The sequence below is a fragment of the Pelophylax lessonae genome (genome assembly GCF_965119305.1).
Source record: "Pelophylax lessonae genome assembly, chromosome: 2".
Classification (NCBI taxonomy): domain Eukaryota; kingdom Metazoa; phylum Chordata; class Amphibia; order Anura; family Ranidae; genus Pelophylax; species Pelophylax lessonae.
In genome coordinates, this window is record NC_138769.1 from 336,334,370 (window position 1) to 336,359,111 (window position 24,742).

The window sequence follows — 24,742 nt, forward strand, 5'->3', positions numbered from 1 at the left end:
CAATCGGTAGATCTTTCGTCCGCCGACGTTTGTATGACGACGATCTGCGTGTGTGTACGGGGCTTTAAGCTGGCCATACACGCACAGAATTTCGTCCGTTTGCAGACTGAACGATTATTCGTCAGTCGAAAGGGAATTGGCCACTAACTTACAGAATAAACTCTTTTACATAATCGTTTTCATGATCATAATGATCGTTTGATAACATGCACAATATGAGTCAGAATATTATTTTCTGATCAATTTTACCATACACTTAACAACTTTTTTAGAAACAATAAAAGTTTTCGCTATGGATCCATCAACATTAGCCGGGCACACGATCTAAATCGTCGGTAAACTTGTGTTCACTAACGGCCCGATTTTCGAACGATCTTTCCTAAAATGACCATTTTCGGCCGAAATTCTGTGCGTGTATGGCCAGCATTAAAGTCTATTACCTGAAAACCTATTAAGAAAAATAAATAAATAAAAACGCCACTAGATATCCATCACATAACTGTACAGGGCCATTGCACAATCCACACATACACCTGTAACCTGGTGTAGCATGTTGTACTCTCAGCCTTTACAAGAGTAGCTGAGCTTGATCAGAACTTGCTGAACACTAGCAAACCCTAACTGATGCACTTTATCAGAGGTTTTATATAATGTGCTTTTTATTATTTTTTTTGCAAGCACTAAAACTAATCACCCATGGAGTTCCAGCACTCCCAGCTTCATATTACAGTGGATATAAAAAGTCTACACACCCCTGTTAAAATGTCACGTTTCTGTGATTGTAAAAAAAAAAAAAAAAATAGACAAAGATAAATCATTTTAGAACTTTTTCCACCTTTAATGTGACCTATAAACTGTACAACTCAGTTAAAGAACAAACTGAAATCTTTTAGATGGGAGGGAAGTAAAAATAAAAACTAGAAATAATGGTTGTATAAGTTTGCACACCCTTAAACCTAATACTTTGTTGAAGCACCTTTTGATTTTACTACAGCACTCAGTCTTGCAGGGGGAGCTTCTGTGCACAGCCCTCTTCAGATCACCCCCATAGATTTTCAAATAGATTCAGGTCTGAGCCATTCCTAAACTTTAGTTTTCTTCTGGTGAAGTCATTCCTTTATTTAAATGTATCCTTTGAGTTGTGCTGAAAGATGAAGTTCCTCTTCCTAGCAGAAGCCTGAAGATTTTGTGCCAATATTGACTTGACTGGTATTCGGAACTGTTCATAATTCCCTCTACCTTGACTAAGGCCCCCAGCTGAAGAAACAACAGCCCCCAAGCATGATTCTGCCACCACCACCATGCTTCACTGTGTGTATGGTGTTCTTTTGGTGATGTGCAATGTTGTTTTTGCACCAAACATATTTAGAATTATGGCCAAAAAGTTCAACCTTGGGGTTATCAGACCGTAACACATTTTCCCACATGCTTTTGGGAGACTTCAGATGTGTTTTTGCAAAATGTACCTGGACTGGGATGTTTTTCTTTGCAAGAAAATCTTTGTCTTGCCACTCTACCCCATAGCATAGACATATGAAGAATACATGAGACAGTTGTCACATGTACCACAAAGCCAGTACTTGCCAGATATTCCTGCAACTCCTCTAATGTTGCTGTAGGCCTCTTGGCAGCCTCGCTGACCAGTTTTCTTGTCTTTTCATCAATTTTGGAGGGACACCCAGTTCCTGGTAATGTCACTGTTGCTCCATATTTTCACCACTTGATGACAGTCTTCACAGTGTTCCATTGCATATCTAATGCCTTGGAAATTCTTTTGTACCCTTCTCTTGATTAATACTTTTAACAATGAGATCCCTCTGAGGCTTTGGAAGCTCTCTGCGGACCATGGCTTCTGCTGTAGGATGCGACTAAGAAAACATCAGGAAAGCCCTCCTAGAACAGCTGAACTTTATTTGGGGTTAATCAGGGGCACTATAGGAGTCAGTACACAGATCTGCCATTTTATTTAGCCCAGGTTCACACGGGGACGTTTTGAAATCGTGGGAGTCAATTTTCAAACCAGTATTTCAGTTCGACTTGCGATTTCAGACATCTGTGCAGATTTCCTATGGAAATTGCCACCATTATTACAAAAACTACTTTTGGAAATTGCACCAATTCGGGCGGTGCAATTGGCTCCAATTTGACATGTCAAATGGGACCAATGTGAACTTGGGCTTAACATGAGTTTGATTGCTTAAAACTGATTGTTTTTTTACCTACAGGTAAGCCTATAATAAGGCTTACCTGTAGGTGAAATTAAGATCTCCTAAACCTGCGAGGTTTAGGAGATATTCACCTGCATACAGGTCCGGAAGACCTTCAGAGCTCCTTGCATGAAAGTGACTACGGCACACGTGCGTGGGAGTGACGTCATCGCGGCTCCAGCCACTCACAGCGCCAGAGCCACCGAACCTGGAAGAGACGCCGAGGGAACATGACAGCTCCCTCAGCGGTGTCCGGGCTTCGTTTTAAGGTAAGTATTTCATTATGAGCTATTATGCGATGCATACTAGCTTATTAGCATGCCTTTGTCCTGCAGGGTTTTTTTTTTTTTCTCAGTGAGAATACAACCGCTTTAACTCTGAACACAGCTACATCCCTAGTTATAAAACCACATTTTAAGAAAAAAAAAAAAAAAAAAAAAAAAAAAAAAAAAAAAAAAATCGCACAGGTGATCAAATACCACCAAAAGAAAGCTCTGTTTGTGGGAAAAAAAGGACGTCAAATTTGTTTAGGTACAGCGTTGCACGACCGCGCAATTGTCCGTTAAAGTCACGCAGTGCCGAATCGCAAAATACCCCCTGGTCGTTTATCAGGAAAATCCTCCGGGGCTTAAGTGGTTAACAAAAAAAAAGCTGAATGCCTCACAGTATTGGTACCAATTGGAAGATCATTTAGTTTAAGTCCCCGTTCACACTAAGGCAACCTGTGAGGCGACCTGGTCGCCTCACAGGTCGCCTTCCATAGGGAAGCTGCGGACCCGTTCTAATAGGAGCGACACAAGTCGCTCCGACTTAGAAAAAGGGTCCGGAGCTTCTTTGGGGCGACCCGGAGCGACCGTCATAGACTTCAATGTTATGAAGTCCGTGCCGGCCGCTCCAAGGTCGCGGCGCGCTGCTCGCACCGCAACCTCGGAGGTTGCCCCCCCAAGTCGGATCGCCCCAGTGTGAACGGGGCCTTAGGACATTCACACATTTGGATTGCAGGTGAATGTTGCATACGGGTGGGTATATTCAAAGATTTCCCACTAGATGTCCTCAGTTTAATGGCTAGCATCATCTAACCCACTCTCTCAGCACAGCTCAGAGCTCATGTGTCACTCACTCTGCTTTCTCTTCCCATCAGCATGCTCCTTGTGAGCACATGAAAGGATTCTAGAGTACAGCCTTAAGTGCTTGGATGCAAATTGCAAAACATGTTTCTAGAATCTAACTTACTATGCAATACTTCAAAAGAAAACACTCCAAAAGTATTAGTACTTAACTGGCTGACATTTATTATTTTATTGAGATATATTTTAGGATATCACAACTCAATGTCAGAAGAAAATAAGCTTTTCAATGGTATGGTCTCCCAAGACAGTAAGCAACAACTAAGCAGATGAGTGAATCTAATCATCATCTTTCAGTTTCCTAATTTTGCCCTTATGCCTTTCAATTTCCTTCTGCAGCCGTTCAATTTCCTCCTTATGATGATGGATTTCCTCTTCATGGTGCTTCCTCAGAGAAGCTAGCTGCTCCGTCTCCCTTTGCCTGCAGGATTTAGAAGGGGAGATCATAGAATTAGTTAACATATTTTCTATAGGACACTAGACTAGAGTTTACCATTGCTAAATCTTTCAATGTCATGTCCAGGCCTTACAAGACAAAATTAGAATACCCTACATGCACATGGGCAACTTTTCCGGTGCAGCATGAATTCACTGTGTATTTCTGATGTTCTGGACGTCGTCCTAGAGCTGTGTACAGTTGACCACAGACATGTTAGGTGGCTGTATGCAGCTATTTGCTTTAAGTACACACACACCTAAGATGTGTTCAGTGCATTACTTTACACAAATGACCATGCATAGCTGCACACAGGCACCTTCGCTCATTCATATCTATGGGTGGTTGTACACAGCTGGCATACCAGAAATATGCAGTGTTTTTACGCTGCATGGGAAAACGTGAAAGGAAATGTTCCTATCACCTGAGCCTGGAGGCTGTACTAACAGTACAAACCAAAAAATATGTACTATTGGTGGTTGTTTGTGACAATTTGTGAATCTGAACTAAATCCTACTGAATATAACCGTGCTGTCTAAGACTAGGACTAAGGAATATTTGTTTTTCCTCCGTTTCAATACATACCTTACTTTAGACTAGAGGTGGGCAAATACGCCTCTCCAGCTGCTGTGAAACTCTATGTCCCATGAGGCATTGCAAAACAAACAGTTATAGCCATGACTCAGAGGCAAGGACATAATAAAGCCTAGTACACACGGGCTAAACATCGGGCAACATCGGCCGGTTCAATAAAAACCGGCTGATATTCAGCCCTTGTGTATGGCAGCTGGTTTGGCCAGCTTCTGCTGGGCGAGCATGCTGGAAAACCAGCGCTCTATGGCTGAGAGTGCCGACCGGAGTGCTCTGGCAGGGCTCACCCCACTGTTCGAACACAATAGCTCAGCAGGGGGGTTGCTGTACTAACATCACTCTTACAGAGGCTCCGACCAGGGCTGTCAGTTTTTTTTTTTCTCCGTTTAACCCACTGGGTTGAATAAAAAAAAAAAAAAAAAAAAAAAAAAAGAACGAATGGCGTTTACTAGGCTTAAGAAATTGCACATCCCCGTTTTAGATCCAGCAACAGCAACACTGGGTTCTCTGTGCCATGCAGGCAGATCAAGGTTGGTGGAAAGTCCGTAGGGTGCTATACATAAACTATCAAAATGCCCTAATGGGTTTAGGTCTGGAGGAGTGGGCATTTCTAGGCAGGTTGCCCTAGGCTTCACCTACATGGGAAGCTTAACCCTTAGAACCAAATTCTAATGAAAGGAATAGGCCAGGGACAGTAAGGCTGAGGAGGAAGGCGTTATGCTGGACATCCTCTAGTTCTAAATGGGGGGCTATGACTTGCTGTAGCTTCAAATGCACACTGTGAGAAGCCTACAATGTGCAGTGAAATTAGAGCAAGTCATTTCAGGCACCTGTACAACTAAAAGAATGAAGTAGGAGGCTGAAGTTTAGCTTTAATGAGAGAACACACATTAGTCTTCAATGTAAATGTTCATGATAAAGCCAACATACCTGAAATATCTCTCCTCCTCAGCAGCCTGACGTTTGCCAAAAGCTCCTCCGGCTTCTCTTATAGATCCTCCGCCTCCACCGCCTTTACCAGCACCTTTTCCCAATTCACCTAACTGAAGGGAAAAAAAAAAAAAAAAGAAAAAACGTAAAGTACTCGTACTGCATACAATTCTCATAGCTTACATTTCTACCAAGACTTCTTATTTAACCACTTGCCAACCGCCGCAAGTACATATACTGCGGCGGTCAGCCCCGGCCAGGTAAAGTGACGCAACAGTACGTCACTAGTCTGTCACCGGCTTGTGAGCCAATAGCGGGCGAGCGCGCGCCTGCTGAGGCGCACGCCCGCCCCGGTTCGTTCCCCAAGAAGTCAGTGCGTGTGACCGGCGGACCCGGTGTCCGCCGGGCACTCGCGATCGTTCGCCGGGAAGGGAGAAAGGCAGGCGGCTAATGTAAACAAAGCCACCTGTCATTCTCCCCTGTGTAAAAATGGAGATCAGACGGTTCTACTATGTAGGACCGTTGATCACTGTTTTTACACTAGTAGCCATGTCCTATCACAGTTAGAAGCACGCCCCTAGGACACACTTAACCCCACCCTCTCCAATACAGTTAACCTCTTCCCTGCCAGTGTCATTTTTACAGTAACAGTGCATATGTATAGCACTGATTACTGCAGTAATGTCACTGGTACCCCCAAAAGTGTCAAAATGTCAGTCAAGGGTCCGATCTGTCCGCCGCAATGTCACAGTCCTGAAGAGGGGGGGGGGGAAGAAAGAAAAAAAAAAAAACACCAAAAATGACAAAAATCTTTCCCTTTGTTAGTAAACGCGATGACTTTTGCACAAACCAATCAAAACACGCTTTTTGCGATTTTTTTTTACCAAACATGTAGCAAATGTTAAAAAATCTTGTTTACATTTTTTTGGGAATTTCATATAAAAAAAAATTGTTATATTTGTAAAATTGACGCTCTTTTTGTTTATAGCGCATGATCAAAAAACACACAGGTGATCAAATACCACCAAAAGAAAGCTCTGTATGTGGGGAAAAATGGACGTCAAATTTGTTTAGGTACAGCGTCGCACGACCGCGCAATTGTCCGTTAAAGTCACGCAGTAAAAAAAAAAAAAAAAAGCAAAAAACCCCCTGGTCAGGAAGGGGGGTAAAATCTTCCAGGGCTTAAGTGGTTAACAGTGGAGCGGAATACAAACCAATTGACCTGTGTAGTCAATCAAAGCAATATTCATTCCTCAAGGCCCCGCTGGCTTTAACCGCTTACCCACCAGGCCCATTTTGGACACTTTTGTTTAAAAGTTAAAACCAGTATTTTTTCCTAGAAAACTACTTAGAACCCCCAAACATTATATATATTTTTTTAGCAAAGACTCTGGAGAATAAAATGGCGGTCATTGCAATATTTTTTGTCACGCGGTATTTGCGCAGCGGTCTTTAAAACGCCATTTTTTTTGGAAAAATTTTGAAAAAAAAAAAATCACATTTCGCTGCATTTAAAAAATACTAAACAGTAAAGTTAGCCCATTTTTTTGTATATTGTGAAAGATGTCACGCCAAGTAAATAGGTACCCAACATGTTACGGTTTAAAATTGCACCCCCCCGTGGGATGGCGACAAACTACGGTCAATAGAGATCTCAATAGGCGACGCTTTAAATTTATTTAACGGTTACCAGTTTAGAGGTAGAGTGTAGCTCTTTTTTTTTTTTTTTTAATTATTGCCCACGCTCTGGCGATCGCGCCGATACCTCACGTGTGGTTTGAACAGCGATTTCATTTGCGGCTCGACTTCCGTATACGTTTTTTTTTTGTGCGCGAGCCAATGGTGACGGGGCGGCTAAATTTTTTTTTCCCATTTATTTTATTTTTTTAACTTTATTACAGTTTTTAAAAAAAAAATAAATCTGATCACTTTTATTGCTGTCACAAACAATGTAAACATCCCTTGTGACAGCAATATGCAGTGACAGGTACCGGGACGGGAGCCCCGGTAAAAGCCACGGGGGGGGGGGGGGGGGGGGGGGACGATCGAGCGGCTCCCGAGCCGCATCGGTCAGTACCGACGGCAAGCCAACCGTCGGCTCTAAACCATGGTACCGGGATGATTCCTCTAGCTAGAGGCATCATCCCGGTATACCCCCGCAAAGTTTACGGACGTCATATATGACGTCCACCCAGGGAGAAGTGGTTAAAAAAAAGGCACTGCCTGATGTATACATACCTATGTGCTGAAGAAAGCCCCCACAGATTTGTCATATTAACATTTCTTGCCGTTTGCATATCAACAGGCACTTATTCATTTTGCAACACTTAATAGATTTTTTTCCCAAAATAGCACCTGGGTTTTAAATGACTAATACGCTGCACTATTCAGGTCTATTTTTAGAGTAGGAGCTGAAGATCAATCACAGATTTTTATACTGTAGAGTTCCACCTTTATAGCAAAGGAGCACTTTGAATAAAAGGTTAGTCCGCCTTGAATGATGCAAGTCCCACAAACTGCAGCCCCCAGCAACTGTGTAGCACAGTCTTTGGGTTATACTTATCCTGGGGGCCTTATAGAATTGGTCTTTTCAAGCAGCAAAATTGCTTTAAGGACCCATTCACGCTAGAATGCAATGCGTGATAGCCACATTTCCGTGTTATTCCATGGATCATACACATCACAATCAGTTTTAGAGTGATCACCTTGTAATATGTGCACCAACCTACTTTAACCAATCAATTTGTATCCAATCAGGCAGGCTCATGCACTGCATAGTTTTTGTTCAATCTAAAGATAGCCATAAACTATGCAATTTGTCTGTACAAGCGCCTTTAGATCTACCAACAAGTTATATAATGTAAGGGCCTGTGTGTTATGATTGGATTGTAAAGGTAGGTTCTCATATTACATAGTTTTGGCAAGTTTAACTGAGATTGTACAGGGATTGCTTATGCAGATTGTAATGTGTATGATGACCCTAAAGAAGACTGTACATTGCGATTGTATAAGGAAGTGGTGGTCAACATTTTTGATTTGGAGGGATTCAAGTGCAGCCCCCATCACTACCAAAGGGCTGCAAGTAAAATTCATTGGATATTCATGGTCAGTGAGTGCAGGCAGGACACAAGAGTTGGTCCTGTTCTAGTGGCTACTCAAAACTGGATTTCCTCTGGCTTTTATTCCTGGTGACAAGAACAATTAGATGGGGACACAGACTAATGCAAACCTGTCACTGGTTTACATGGTTAAACGACAGTTCAACCTATGTGTGATTTGTATGCTCTAACAATCCCCATAGCCCTCTGTATTCTGCTTCCTAAGGAAGACATGTCCTTTCTAACAGTTCACCTTCAGTTCTACTTTACACATTTGACTTGTCTGCTCCACCCCTATAAGCCTAAAATAGTCACATTACATGCATCATTGTGGAAGCTTTCCTAGGATAGCCTCTTTCATCTGGGGCACCATGGTAAAACGCCCGGAAATTGGCAACAATCTGGATTTTTTGTTACAAAAAAAGCCACCGATTTTTTTCTCTCCGCTTTACAACCTTAGCATTGTGCGGGCCAAGTGCTGGCATTCTAAAAACTGATGTCATGGGATGAGAGGGAACACATCGGGCACCTGAACAGTGTCCTTGTACTACATTTTAAAATGGGGTGCCTCGAGATTTTAAGACTGCCTAAACTGAAAGAAGGCTGAGAAACACCATCTTAGGCCCCTTTCCACACATGCTTTTTGATCAAGTCCGCCTGTCAGCTCTTCAGGGAGACCTGGTCAGAAGCTTCATGCAGCTCTATGGCAGGCTGATATAAATGACTTGGATGCGTTTGCACCCACCTACCTCGAAGTCCATCCAAGTCCAGAAAAAGCGAAAAAAAAAAAAAGTATTCCCCCCCCCCCATTTTTCCAGACCCGAGAGCCATTCACACCACTTGTGGTGCAAGAAACACTCTTACACACATGAACTCTCTTCAGACACATATGGGTGCCAAAAATTACTAGGCTAAGTTTCGATGTGGGGTTGGGGAGGGGGGGGGGCAGTAAAAATTGTACGGTTGAGCCAATTTTTTCCCACCCCTCTTAAAGAGGAGCCCCAGGTCGGACAAAAAAAAAAAAAAAAGTCAGCGATGTTGGCACCCTGAGCCGATTCTTCAATTGGCTTCAGGTGCAGGCACCTTCACTAAACTGACATTGGAGCCCTCAAGGTTCACAGCCAGCTTCCTACTGCACATGTGCGAGTCGCCCTGCGCTTTCTGAATGGTCCCGCCGTCTTCCGATACCTGTGTGTCCCAGATGGCAGCAGGGGCCTGAAATACTCAGATCGCTGCAGCGGTCTTATCCAGAAATAGAAGCGGTTACCTGTCCGAACCAAGTACCGCGCCCCTCCCAACAGAAAAAGTGAGAAATGCTGGGGGGGGGGGGGGGGGGGTGCGGGGGTTCTGGGGAAAATTGGTGCAAACAAGTGGAGTTACCCAATTTGTTGGGTGGAGCACCACTTTAAGCTGTAATAGGCAGTAAATGGGGGTGTTTACATTCTACAGTCAATGATTTGGGTCTTTAGCAAAACCTAGCGAACATGTAGAGATCGGGTGACAAGCTAGCCAAATGCAACAAATTCAGAAGGGTAAACAGCCGCCAACTACATGCAATGCATGCTGCATTTTGTCAGCAAAAATTGGGTTAAAACAGGTGGTGAGGCAGCATCACATCTCTGCCTGTCAACTGTCTCAAGTACGATCCAAAGGCTAAACAGGCTTCAGAAGAGGTAGATTTAGACCAGGGTTTCTAAACTAGGGTTCCTCCAGAGCAACCACCATTGATCTTTAAGGGTTTGTTTAGATGCCACAGCTTTGTGGTCTGCTGTAGGAAGACGCTTGCATTGGGGAACTGGCGCCCTCCTGTGGTGGCTGGGGCTGCAACAAGCAGTCACTGGCGGCACTGAGGGATTCCCCTGCCTGTTCTCACTGCCCGCCCATCTCTTTCCCAAAAGAGGTTGAAGATGTTGAGGGCTTGATCTGGCACCCTGTCCTTACCAATGAGTGTGACAAGAGTGTGGGACAGCTGGTCATAAGTCTCAGTTCCATTTACAACCCCACAAAGATGGAAACAGTTCCCCCCCCCATTTAAAATTATTTTTTATTTTCTTTCTGTTCTGCCACACAGCAGAAGGCTGTCACTGTCAGTTTTTCAGACGGACCTGATTGGACCCTCCAGTCTCCTCTATGGAGCGGCAGACATCCGCTGACAACCGATGGATGGTGGTCCTACTTTCCATCTGTCTGACAGATTGAATCAGATGGCATCGGATTAAAATGGACAGGCAGTCCATTTCCATCCAACTGTCTCAAAGGAGAGTGGGACCGTGTCCTTGTTCGCTCTGCATAGCGGAGCGTACAAGGACGGTCAGCCACTTGCTCAGCGGGGATTAGTGGAGAAATCCCTGCCGAGCAAGCAGATTCCGCTTAGCGGAGGTGACCGTGTGAAAGGTGGCATGAGTTACTGGATCTCCCATCGCCTCCACCTTGCTGCACCGTGCTTCCCATCACACCATCAAGCCAAGTACACATGGGCCGAATGCCGGGCAACATCAGCAGGTTCATTAAAAACTGGCCGCTATTCGGCCCGTGTGTATGGCAGCCGGTCTGACAGAAGCCGGCCATTCAGCATGCGCAGAAAAAAAACTGGCTCCTAAATTCCAAGCAAAATTTGTCAAGCCCTGCCTTAAAGCCACCCCAATGCATTTTGTAGTCGTGCATGTGCTTGCAGCCAACAAAACCTATTATCTTACAGTTCTTAATTAATTAACTGAAATAAATAAGATGTCAGAAACAGCTGCAAATGCATGCATTATGGTGTGATCTGGCCCTAAACATTGCAGATCACCGGTATTCTGATGTAAAGGCACACAAGTTCATTTATACAAACCCCCACCCATAGCTATCACAGGCCCATCAGAAACAAACTGAACACGCATGGAGGCCAGAACACCAACATCTGTCCCATTCAGCTCCAATTCTGCAAGGAATCGGTTCGTGGATCCCCTGAAACAGAGCGCTGTGTGTGAATGAGCCCCTAGGATATACTGTTCCATGTTAAAGCCCTTTTTTTGCATGCTAGTCGCATATCGAACAGGCAGCACAGTGGTGTAGTGGTTAGCACTTTCGCCTAGCAGCAAAAGGGTCGCTGGTTCCAATCCCAACCACGACACTACCTGCCTGGAGTTTGCATGTTCTCCCTGTGCCTGCGTGGGTTTCCTCCCACACTACAAAGACATGCTGGTAGGTTAATTGGATCCTGTCTAAATTGGCCCTAGTATGTATGTGAATGTGAGTTAGGGACCTTAGATTGTAAGCTCATTACGGGCAGGGACTGATGTGAAAGTACAATATATATGTAAAGCGCTGCATAAATTGACGGCACTATATAAGTACCTGAAATAAATAACGAACATGAAGAGTTTACTAAAGTTATTACAATTTTCATACAACAGGACAAAAAAAAAAATTCATAAGTGAGGTCATGTGTTGTAGTGTATTTGGGTTGTATTTTCAAATAACTGTACAATTCAATGAAAATCGTGTGATCTGGTATCATGAGAAAAAATCTTGTCTGATCGGATAATAATCAGATGCACAGTTGTGATTGGCTCTCAAAAGCAGTGTACTAATGATCTGATTATCGCAAGATCGCTTCGAAAAGTGGTATTTTTCAAACAATTTTCTGATTGTGTGTACGGCCATTAAAGTGGAGTCCCACCCATTTTTTTCACTTTAGATCTATGTAATCCCCTTTAAAACGACTTTTACCAATGGAAAGTTTTTTTGCTAGTAAATGCCTGATTTTCTGCTTTATTTATCCTCTTCTCACTTCCGGGTCCGGTCGGCGATTACGTCATTCGGCGATTCGCAGTGTGTGCTGGGATTTATCTCAGGGCATGAAATCTCGCATGGAGACACAGGAGATGAGCTGTACTGTGTGTTCTGCCCCGCCTCCTCTCAGTGAGCTGTATGTATGTAGTGTATTCAGGCCGTGCTCTGCCCCGCCTCCTCTCAGTGAGCGAGGACTGAAAGGGTATCCTCACTGTGAGGAGGCAGGGCGGAGGACGGCCTGAATACACTACATACATACAGCTCACTGAAAGGAGGTGGGGCAGAGCACAGTGCAGCTCATCTCCTGTGTAATAATGCGAGATTTCATGCCATCCCAGCACACACTGCGAATCGCCGAATGACGTAATTGCCGACCAGACCCGGAAGTGAGAAGAGGATAAATAAAGCAGAAAATCAGGTATTTACTAGCAAAAAAAAAAAAAACTTTCCATTGGTAAAAGTCGTTTTAAGGGGATTACATACATCTATGTAATCCAATTTATTAAAAATGGGTGGAACTCCACTTTAAGTGTTCCTTAATTCACTGAATCGAATAATAAATATCAAGTCAAAAATCATTAAAAGGCATTCATCCACAGAATGATACAACTACTATCATGGCAGCAGAATTAAAAAAAAAAAAAAACTAATATATATATGTATGCATGTAGGGCTTGACAAATTTTCTTTGAATCTAGGAGCCAGTTGGAAAAAAAAAAAAAAAAAAAAAAAAAAAAAAAGTTAAGAGCCAGTTTTGTTTTTTTTTTGACTGGCAGGGCTTTGTTTTTATCAAAAGAGAATGCCAACTGTTTATCTCTAAAGGGGGAGTCACTGATAAGGGGACTTTGATATAATGGGGGGGGGGGGGTGCTAGTAAAAAGGGACTCTGATATAATGGGGGGGGGGGGTCTCTAAGGGAGGTGCTAACATAAAAGAACTGATCTAATGGGGGAGGGGTCTCTAAGCTGCCTGTCCTACAATTGCAGGACATAGGCAGAAAACACTTTTAGCTTGGACAATGTGCTAAGAGTCACACTCTCCTCTCACACAGTGCCCCCCCCTTGTTTTACACTGTGGGTGGGGCCCATGGGGGTGACCTAGAGAGTAGCATTCTGCCAGATCCTGGGCCCCATCTCAGGCTGCCCTCCCTGCAGGGCTCAGCTAGGTCACTCTCAGCCATCTGGCAGAGCCAGGGCTCACTGTCGGCTCTTCAGCGCGCCATCCTAGTCATCTTCCCAGTCAGCCAATCCCAGAAGCCGCTGTCCCCAGCTCCCCTCTTGATTGTGTAGGGCCAAAAGGGGGGTGGGAAGTTCCGCTGGATGGAGAGTGGAGAGGCTGACAGGCTGCTCAATCATTGTTTTCCCACACAAGGGGAGAAAGAAGGTGAGAAGCTGAGTGGACGGCTGCCCCAGGAGTCACTCCTGTCTGGTTCCACTGGCAGCGGTGGATGGGCTGGCAGGAGCCTGGGCACCGAGACCGGATTTCTGGTTGCCATGGTGACCTGGGCTTTGTCACTATATACAGTATATATATATATATATATATACACATATACACACATACATATACATACACACACACATAAAAAATGTTTTATTATATTTTATATACATTTTTTTTAAATATATTTATTTATTACCCATTTTAAAATAAATACACATAAGACTTGGATAAAGTCATACAAGACAGATCATCTCCCTGTTTCATGAAAGCCCCGGTTCTGTACACACAAGCCCTGGCCTGCCTCACCTTCCCCCAGCATGACATGCCTGATTCCCGGCCTATATCCTTCGTCATAGCCCCCCTCCTCCCTCTCCCTAACCCCCCTCTTACAACCACCCAGCTCTCCCTATCACCTGATCAGAAGAGCGCCTCATCTGCACGAAAAGAACATTCCGGAGACTAGCACGAAGCAACTGCACCTGGCCGGCCATCTTCCCAACGAACCTGACCTTGTCCGCTGCGCAGAGCTTTCCGGGAGGTGTCACCCACGTCAGGCGGCACTTCCTGTTATAGCCCCGGGCGCAGGCGTAGTGCGGGGTGCGTGCCAAGCCTCGTTTTGCTGTGCCAGGAAGGGGGCGGGTCCTCCAAGGAGAAGAGATGTGAAGTTCAGTTTTTAATCTGTTGCTTCTCTAGACAGAGTACGTTGTTTGTATAAATGACAATAAAGGTCAAATAATGACACGATGGCGTATGTTATATATTACTGGACGATGCATGAGTTGTTCATCATTATAATGACACATGTTCATAAGTCTGTACTTTTTATTATCATTTTTTTTTTTTTTTTTTTATCTGAAAGCAGTATTAAACCCAAAAGGAAAAATGTAATAAATTGCAGCTTTCCAGTCATTAGATGGCTGTATTCGTTTTTTTAAGCTTTTTTCCCTCTGCTTTCACTTGGTGATCTGGCCAGCAACACAGCTCCTGTATTAGGCTGGCCATACACTATACAATTTTCTTGTTCAACTTTCCTTTAGATTTACCAAAACCATGTAATATAGGGTCAAACCTAAACACTTTCAATTTGTATGCAGTCAGGCAGGCCCTTGCACTACATAGTTTAAGGTAAATCTAAAGGAAATGGAATAAGAAAATTGTATAGTGTATGGCCAGCCTTAGGCTACGTTTCCACTAATGCATCTAAAAAGTCGTGCGATTTCAAGTGCGACTTTGTAATGCGACTTGTGTGCAAATTTACAACGACTTCTTGCCTTCTATGAGGGACAAGTCGCACTGAAGTCGTCATAAAGTAGTGCAGAAACCTTTTCTGGAGTCGCTGCGTCTTGAGTCGCAACAGTTAGAACGGTCCTGATTTAACCACTTGCCAACCGGTCACGTTGACCGTACTGCGGCAAAGTGGCTCGATTCCGTCCAGCGGCGTAAACGTACGTCGCTGGACTCCTCCCCCTGTAGGCGGCGCTCGCGCGCCGCCGGAGGCGCGCTCCCGCTGTTTTCAGTCACAGCGGGAGTCGGGCCAGGGGAGGAGCGGCGGCGATCACCGCTGCTCTTCCCCGATCGTCGGGGAATCTAGTTTGGAGATCCACCCGCTTGTGTAAACAGAGCGGGCGGATCTCCTAAGTGACAGGGAGTGACAGATTGCAGTGTTCAGCATAGTTGAACCCTCGATCTGTCCCTGTGTCACTCAGTCACCTCCCCCAACACACGTCAGTAAGCACCAGGCATACATTAACCCCTCCCTCTCCAATAAAATTAACCCCTTCCCTGCCAGTGTTATTTTTACAGTAACAGTGCATATTTATAGCCCTGATTAATGTAGAAATGTCACTGGTACCCCCAAAAGTGTCAAAAATGTCAGTCAAGGGTCCGATCTGTCCGCCGCAATGTCGCAGTCCCGCAAAAAAAATCGCAGACCGCCGCCATTACGCGTTAAAAAGAAAAACACTAAAAATGACAGAAATCTTTCCCTTAGTTAGTAAACGCAATAACTTTTGCGCAAACCAATCAAAATACACTTATTGTGATTTTTTTTACCAAACATAGGTAGCAGAAAACAAATTGGCCAAAAATGTAAAAAAAAATTGATTTTTACATTTTTTTGGGGGAAATTTCATATAAAAAAATGTGAAAAATATTATTTTTTCAAAATAAACGCTCTTTTTTTGTTTATAACGCAAAAAGTAAAAATCGTACAGGTGATCAAATACAACCAAAAGAAAGCTCTGTTTGTGGGAAAAAAAGGACGTAAATTTTGTTTGGGTACAGCGTCGCACGACCGCGCAATTGTCAGTTAAAGTCGCACAGCGCCGAATCGCAAAAAGTGGCCTGGACGTAAGACAGCAAAATCCTCCGGTGGTAAAGTGGTTAAATGAATAGGTTTTGACTTGTCATGCGACTTGACATGTGTCAAGACACCCAACAAGTCGCACTAGTGGAAACGGGGCCTTAGTGAGACACAACTCTGGAGGAATAAGCACAGGAGGTACAGCAGACAGCAGCATTGTCAGTCTGGGGGGAGCAGAATGACACACATAATACACCTACACAGGTTGAACTGGATGGACTATTGTCTTTATTCAACCTTACCTACTATCATTCCTCTTAACTTTAGAGATGGGAACAAGGGAAACCTATTAGCAAAAGTATGTAGGCATAGGACACACACACTGTCACATCCCCTTCATGGAGAATTATACAAACAAATATTAGTTAAACTGACAAGTTGTTGTTTTTTTTTCTTTCTTTTTTTTTTACCACTTATGTTTCTGTATTTTGGCTTTTGAAATTTACAAATGCAGCAATGTAGAAATTGGATGAAATGTTTAGCACTGGGAAATACTTTTTGATAGCTAAATAGTGCTTTTTTTTACACAACTATATAGATCAGACCAGAATGAGGGACGAATGAGGAGTAAAGAGGGACAGAGGGACTTTGTTCCAAATCAGGGACAGTTGGGAGCTATGCCTACTATGAGCGTTAAATGGATTAGAAGATTTAAAACCAATAACAAATTGAAGCCAAACTTCAAATGGCACTTTATAATCAGTTTCAGACATTTTTTTTCCTTTTGGGATAAAGGTTTTGAATAAATAAATAAAAACTGAACATTTTATTCACCCCACCAGTGTAAAAATTTCATAAAGGGTTCACTTAAAGTGGAGCTCTACCCAAAAGAGGAAGCTCGGCTTGTCTGCCCCCCCCCCCTTCCGCTGCCACCAGGGCCGCCATCAGGGGGGTACAGCCCATACATATGTAGGGGGCCCAGGCATCTCAAGGGGCCCAGTCCTGAGGGATACCCGGGCTCCAAGTTGACACCTCCACTTTTTTTCCATCCCTCCACCACACTGGCAACTAGTCCCGACTTTAGCTGGTGCCACCCGCTGCACTGGCTCCTGACTGCCAGGTCCCGCTGGCCACTTCTGTGGTGGCAAGGACCCCCTGGTGTCCTAGCATTCAATTTTATGCATTCACAGGACTGGGCAGAGAAAGGAGGATGTAACTTGGTGGTCAGGCCCAGGGGGCCCAGGCCTAAAGCAGTGTAAGGGGCCCCAAAATGTCTGATGGCTGCCCTGGCTGCCACATTTGGCCCCTCTCGGGGGGGAGCAGATACCTGGTTTTGACACATACCAGCTCCCAGCCGCCGCAACAAACTCAATCGAAAGTTCGGTCCCCTCCTCCTTCCTTTCTGCTGGGCCGTTCAGAAAGCGCAGCACACTTTGCGCATGCGCAGTACGGAACTGGCTGTGAAACCACAAGGCTTCACTGCCGGTGTCCCTTAGCTGAGATGGTGGAGGCAACATCCAAGAGCCGATTGAAAAATCGGCTCAGGTGAAGTCTGTGAAGACACCACTGGTGGATTCGTGGACAGATAAGTGTCCTAACATTATAGGCCCGTACACACGTACCGATCGTCGGCATACAAACGTCGGTGGACGAAGGATCTGCCGATTGTACGCGTGTTAGTATGGTGCCTCCGACAGATGTCTGCGCACAATCCGCGGACAAAAGTCTTTCTTGCAAACATGAAAATTTTTGTATGCCGACACCAGAACGGACGATTGTTCGCCTGTCAGTACACAATTCGGCCGACACACAGCTACAAATCCCAACACGCATGATCAAACCAAATGAGTTCCCGGAAGAATTTTCTCTAGTAAACTCAACATTTTATTCAGAAAGAACTTTCGGCTCGCGGAAGTCCAAGAAATAGGTGAAATGCGGAGCACATGCTCATCTTGATAAATGTGAGAAGAAGGAAGATGCTGCTCATAATGCCATACTTTTCTAATAAAAAGGCAATTGTTCTGTTATGATGAAGATAATGTTTGTCTATTCTATCTGTTCTATCAAATTTTATAATTAAATAATTTGAACTCTTCACCATTATTTTTGTATTTTCACACCAAAGATCTAACTATTGATATGACCCTTTATTCTTGTATGAATTAATGTCTAAAACATATTTTTCAGGTTATGCACAATATTAAACATGTTAACAAATTAAGATAGGCCATTTTTTATTTTCATTTTCTTTATTTTTTGGATCTCAGCAAAAAAAAAAACAAAGCAAACATCAATACTTTCCGTATAATAAACTAAACATAAAAAAGGTCCATTTGGACAAAATTAAAATAGAAACTGGCAAACAGGGGTAAAATAAATAATAGGGGGTTACAAAAATTAAAGTTGCTGGTAACTGTAATCAGGTTGCCATGAGGGCAGGTTTGGATCCTGCTGGCCATATTGCCACTGGCCATGTGGCATTTGGCGAGGTGGTGGCTGTTGTGGAGGTGGAGGTGGAGGTGGAGGTGGAGGGCACGGGTGCTCCTGGCATGCATGGCTGTGCTCAGTAAGTATGCCGTTTTCAGCCTTTTGCAGCACATCAAGGATGATTTTTCTGGCATACTGACACTGCCTGAGGTCCACCTTATCCAAAATTTTTGCCGTCATGTTGCCGAAGGACTCATTGGCCTCCGGTTTCCGACGTAGGGCTATGGTGGCCTCCTGGATAAACTCGTCGGTGATGTCATCCACGTGCTTCCTCTTTTGCCTCCGTTTGGCAGGAGGAGGTGGTGGTGGAAAGAGTTCCACAGGCTCCTCAGGCTCCGCAGGCTCCCCAGGCTCCTGGCTGCAACCTGGCTCCTCCTCAGTGACACTTCCCTGTTGATGAAATGAACAATTGATTAGAATGTTATAGTGTATATAAAAATGCATGTTTGTTATATTATTGTGAACAAATAGCAGACTTTACATACAGTGGCGTATCTAGGGTCTCCAGTGCCCTTGTTGAGGAGCTGTATTTGGCAACAACCCCCCCCCCCCAAGATCAATGTAAAACTGTAACCCACCCCCCCAAAAAAAAATTTAAGGGCATTAAAAGTTTCTAATTTGCCCCTTGTTTGCCCAGTGTAGAGCTCTCTAGTGGGCAATCATTGTCTCAGGTGTGAAAAAGAAAGAGAGGGTTGAGAGATATAGAGAGGGAGAGAAAGAGGGGGTGTGAGAGAGAGAGGAGGGGGTTGCAGAGAGAGAGGGGCCTGAACTTGCAGAGGGCTTGATGTAGGGCATTGAGGGTGAAGCAGTGCAGGGAAACAGGAATAAGGAAGCCACCTGCCTTGCTGACCCAGAGTGAGAGACCAGAGACATGGAAGCAAGGATGGATGGATCATTTGCAGGAGCTGTTAGTTTTGTATTAAAAAAGGTTGAGCCAGAGGAATGCTGAGGCTACAGCAGTGTTTGTTAGGACCAGAGGTGTGCTGGGGATGCAGCAGTGTTTGTAAGACCGGAGGGGTGCTGGGGATGCAGTGAGAGGCAGTCTCAGTCTCCTGGTCTTTTGGCTCAGCTGCTCTCAATGTTTTACACCTGCATGAAGCAGCTCTCAATGTTTTACACCTGCATGAATCCGCCTGCAAACTGGGGGTTCTGGGGTGTGCAGGCTGAGTGGATTGTTAAAATAAACAATAAAACAATGCCAATGTTTTTGTGACCCACCCCCCTTGGCCTGCGCCCCTGGCGGTTGCCTGTCATGCCAACCCCTTGCTATGCCCGTTTACATAAAGGGTCAATTATGGTTTAGCTTATAATTTTGTTACATGATTACATTTTAGCAGACAATATATTGTGAAATGCCATACCTGAGTAAAACTCTCCTCCAGGAAATCCTCATCCTGGCTTGGATCAACCGACACTGAGCCCTCTGCCGAAGTAGAAGGCAGTGTTGAAATTGACGGCCTGGATTCCATGGTGTCTGCCAGGAATCGCATGTTATCATAGTACCACAGCCGTGGTACATATACATTCCGTGCCCCTGCTCCAGACTGGGTGGACTCCTCTATTTTTTTTAACTCCCGCCTGTAGGCAGTGCGAATACTGTTTATTTTTTTGCGGATATAAGTAAAATTTGCCCCAGGACAGACGGGCTTGTAGAAGGCCACCAAATGTTCCATGGCCTGTTTTCTGAGTTTTCTATTTTTATAATCTGCGGACTTGACTTGCCACAAACACGGCAGTTGCCTGAATTCATCAATGAAACTGATGAGAAAGTTGTGGGTGGTGAAATTGTCCACCATATTGCAGGACAGTATATGCCTGCAAGACACAAAACAACACAAAACATATTAAAATAGCATGTATTTTGGCACATAATAAAGATATTCCTAATAAAAGCTGTATAGGGCCCAAAACACACACTTTCTATTAAAAGAGTCGTACCTTTGTTTGTGGGGAAAAGTCGTGATTCGCCGCTCGATCGTGCTCCAACTCTCGATATGTCCGCTAGCGAATCGTCGGCCGAACGATCTGGCGTCCTTTAAATACAGCGCAGGCGTCAACTCCTCCTCCAGTGGCGGGCTTGTGCAGGGGTGTGTACGTGCCGAAGATCAGGCCTACATGCGGCACTCACACCTGAGGCAGTGGAATAATCATTGTTTAATTACGAACCATGTCTCAACAATCTGGGAGCTCAATTAGTGGGGGCCGAAGTGATTGGGCCACCCGAAAATCAAGGGCTACACCCATGTCAAAGCCAGAAATGGTGGAGATGGTCTCCATTTTAGAAAAAATGGATTACGATGGAAAGTTGGCAAATTACGATCGGCCCAATGCCAGGAAAGATGGCATCATGGACAAGGTGGTGGCCTGTTTGGTCAAAAAATTCGGTGTCGAGCGATCGAAAGATCAGATTCGGAAACGGTGGTCCGACCTCAAACACCGTGAGCAGGATCAGCTTTCCCAAATCCATCGGATTTTGAAAAAAAGTAAGTTTTATTTTTTCTTTATTTTTTTAATCATGCAATATGTTTTTTATAATTTGGTGTATGTTGTATTAACATGTCTAGATTATAATGTCTATGTAAAAAGTTAGATTACTCATTTTAGTTGTCATGTCGTGATTTGATCGATCTATTGTTGATGTTTTAGTATATGACATTAAAAGTCAGGAAGCCATAGTTAAAAATATATGTATTGTGTTGCAACGAACGTTCTTTCCTGCACGAATCTTCTCAGCAAACATTCCTATTAATCACAGATTATTATTCAAACCTTTAAATAGGAGAAAAACGTAAACTCCGTGCCAAACTATGGGAAAGGAGGAGGAGAGGTTTGGCAGCTCCATCGGCAGTTGTGGAAGAAGAGGAGGACATGGGCCCAGATGGTGGCACAGATTCCACTAAAGGTAATTGGTTCCTATGCACTGTCAAACATTAATGTACCATATTTTTCGTAGATAACCATGTACATGTCTTCATATTTGTTACTAAAAGAGCTATCAAGCAGGGCACCATGTCCTAACAAATGTACCTCTTGTGACTTTTATGATATGGCCAATGTTTTGTATTATGTAGATGAAGACATTATGCCTGAGGTGATTCTGGTGGAGCCAACAAGTGATGAGACACCAGAGCAACAAGAAGGTTGGTAGTCACAGATTTTTGTGTAGTGGGATCATAGAAATATGTGTATTTGCAATGATTGTTTAACCTTATATTCCTGTATTCCCTTACAAATTTACATTGCAGATGTTGCATCATGCCAGGATGTGGCATCCCCAGCCATGTCAGAACCCCGATCTCCTGGCAACTTGCCAAGCAGCATGGAAGCCACTTCCGAAACTGTGGAGGAACCAGGACCAAGTGTCCAAGAGCCAATTGTGTGCCCACGTAGGTTTTTTCAGAATGATTTTTATCAGTGTTATTTTTAGCCTCCAATTTACAACACTAGTTCCCTATGGGAGCCTCTTTATTTGAATGGAAGTCGCACCGTAAGTCGGATCAGGATGCTCTGACTTGCGGGGCCACTTGCGTTGTGAAGATTTTTGAGGGGGAACTACACCAAAAAATTGAAGAACCCACCGTGGGTGTCCCCCCAAGTTCACAACCAGGCCTTTTGTGTGTGGTATTGAGTTTGAGGGTATGCCCACAACAAAAAGACAGCGTGGGTTACCCCCAAAACCCCTACCAGACCCTTATACAAGCATGCAGCTTGTCAGGCCAGGAAAGAGAACGAGCAAGCGGACCAAACACCCCCTGGACCACAGCAGGACACATGCCCTCAACATGGGGGGGTTTTGTTGCTTTGGGCCAGGGGGCCTCTGCACCGCACACCCAAAAGCACCTTACTCCCATGTAGAGGAGGACAAGAGCCTCATCCCCACAACCCTGTCTGGTGGTTTTGGGGGGTCATGCGGCCAGGGGGTTCCTAGGACTTTGGAAGCAACCTTTAACAAAGGGTGGCCCCCAGATCCCAGACCCCAATCACTATGTGAATGGGTATGGGGTACATAGTACCCCTACACATTAACCACATAAATGGAAGTGTATGTGAATAACGACAGGAGACGTTTATGAAATGTTCTTAAAGATCTTCATCCGGTCTTCTCCACTCTGCTCTTTGGATCTTCTCCTCTCCAGTCTTCTGCTGTCCAATCTTCTGCTCTTATGTTGTCTGCTCTTTTGCCCTAGGCTCTTCTTCTTCCTCCTGTCCTCCTCCAATGCTGTTGCCGTGCATTCTGCCCGTCTCTGGTCTCTGCATCTTAATATATATACATTACAACCATGCCCTCACAATGACGTCATCATGCGTTCACACCCCTAATGAATATATAGTAAGCTCAGGAGACCGGCAGAATCATCAGCAACAGCATTGGAGGAGGTCAGGAGGAAGATGAAGAGCCTAGGGCAAAAGAGCATAAGAACAGGGTAGGTATTAACTCGAGAGGAATTTAAAGATTACCTGCACACCAAATGTTTCTATATTATGACCTCATGTAGGTGATTCACATTGACTCCGTTGTATTTTATTTTCCAGATCATGTATTACATACTTGCACATTGGCCAAATTGACCCGTGAGGCTCTTCAATGCTGCTCAGACCTCGAGCAAATAAAAGAGACTGCAACGGCATTGCAAGGAAAGATGCGTGATTTTGTGGACATGCTTGCCAAATTTTAAAAAAAATTATTTTAAAATTTTTTACTGTTTGTATTGGGATGTTCCCATTTTTATATAATATTTTATGCCAGTTTTATGACACTCAGATGTTAAAGAGTGTACCCAAGTTTGGGAAAAGCACTTTCCAACACCCTAACCCTAACCCTAACCCTAACCCTGTGAATGTTTGATACTAAAACATTTTTACATTCAACAATGTGTGTTCAATTCTTTATTAGACTTTCGTTGGGGGGTCGAGGTCTAAAGCTGTGTAAAGAAGCACTAAATGTATGATGGCTGTCCTATTCACATATTTACATGTTAATGAAAGCATTTTGGACACTGCCATATGCAAGTTGCTGGAGGTGTCAATGAAATGTTAAAGATACCCCCAGTTTTAACGCATATCACAGTGCGATCTGACATTTCACACAGGATCGGATCACACAAGTTTGAACGACTGTGCGATCCTATCCTGATGCGGCTGAATAAATGCATCATGTGCGACTTTTGTGCGAGTGCAGTGCGAATTGAGCCATACAAACTGTATAGCTGATTTTCGCATGAACATCTGATCGCATGTAATAAAGGAGCAGTGCGCTACGATATTACATGCCATCAGATGTGCAGTGTGAATTGAGACATACACTTTGTATGGCTACATTCGCACTGAACACGCATACAAGTCGCACATGACCCTTTATTTCTGATGTATCTGGATTGGATCGCACAGTGCTTAACACTTGTGGAATACAATCCTGTGGAAAAAGTAAGTGGCGGGTCACCCTTATGCAATGCTGGAAGGCTGCAAAGTCGCAGACTTCCCGCATCGCATAAGTGTGACTCAACACTCAAGGTACTAGCAGTCCTAGGATTCAATATGGCATTGATATTGCCAGTAGCAATCAGTGTAGGGAGATCAGTGTAATCTATAGTGTATTGCTTGTTCGTTGCTCTAGTTCACTTTCCATTACCTATATATATATAACACTTTGAGATGAACAATGATCAAGTTTCACATAACACTGACATATCCTAACATTGGTGGGCAGTGAGAAGGATGTCATAAATGAACACAACATAACAGGTGTAGGTACTTTGTTAATACCCTAATGTATTATCTGAAATATATAGTATGGGCAACTTCTGGACAATGAACACCAATATAAGGTGACATTAGATGAACCTTGGGTGTGACCTAGTTCTCAATGTGACAGGGTTTGTGTACATTTTGTGGGGTGCAGAAGGCCCTTGTATTTACACCACTGGCTAAAAAATAACACATGGCCATCATCACTTTGGATCAGCTGGTGAGAGACTACAGTCAAGAAACACACTGATGAATGTATTAACCCTTCCAAAGTCACACATATATAACACATGATTAACCCAAATAATTGTGTTTGGCATATGTGCCCAAATGATTATAATCCACAATACAGAATCATTGCAATTTTTGTTTAATGTGTTGAAAAATAATATATCTCTGACATTTATCTTGTGTGTCCAATCTTTAACAAGATTAATGTGTTTGTGACAGTGATTGCTGCCAGGACACAGCTCCTCTCCCCACGAAATAGTCCAGATATTCCTGGCGGATCTGACGGGCCCTGTGTGATGCCAATGCTGACCGTCCAACTTCCATTGACGGCATGGACTCCACTTGGTTAGAAGGTTGGGCCTCTCCAC

At 44.0% G+C, this 24,742-nt stretch overlaps 1 protein-coding gene across 2 annotated transcripts; it reads right to left on the reverse strand.

Moving 5' to 3' along the window:
- Positions 1–3,487: 3,487 nt before the first annotated feature.
- On the reverse strand, positions 3,488–14,196 carry ATP5IF1 (ATP synthase inhibitory factor subunit 1). Of its 2 annotated transcripts, none has more exons than XM_082246300.1 (3): positions 14,089–14,196; positions 5,292–5,404; positions 3,488–3,755 (listed from the first exon to the last, which is right to left on the reverse strand). In XM_082246300.1, the coding sequence occupies exons 1-3, from the start codon at positions 14,098–14,100 to the stop codon at positions 3,614–3,616; spliced, it is 267 nt and encodes an 88-aa protein (XP_082102426.1). In that variant the 5' UTR covers positions 14,101–14,196; the 3' UTR covers positions 3,488–3,613. The 2 variants fall into 2 exon arrangements, with proteins under 2 accessions (XP_082102426.1, XP_082102425.1); XM_082246299.1 differs by having other exon boundaries at positions 14,023–14,172.
- Positions 14,197–24,742: the final 10,546 nt, after the last annotated feature.

Coding starts and splice junctions, on each gene's coding strand:
- ATP5IF1 (XM_082246299.1), bottom strand. CDS start 14,100: ATGGCCGGCCAGGTGCAGTTGCTTCGTGCTAGTCTCCGGAATGTTCTT. Junction 5,405..14,022: donor TGAGGCGCTCTTCTGATCAG/GTGATAGGGAGA, acceptor TTTTCCCTTCAG/TTAGGTGAATTGGGAAAAGG. Junction 3,756..5,291: donor GAGGAGGAGAGATATTTCAG/GTATGTTGGCTT, acceptor TAAATCCTGCAG/GCAAAGGGAGACGGAGCAGC.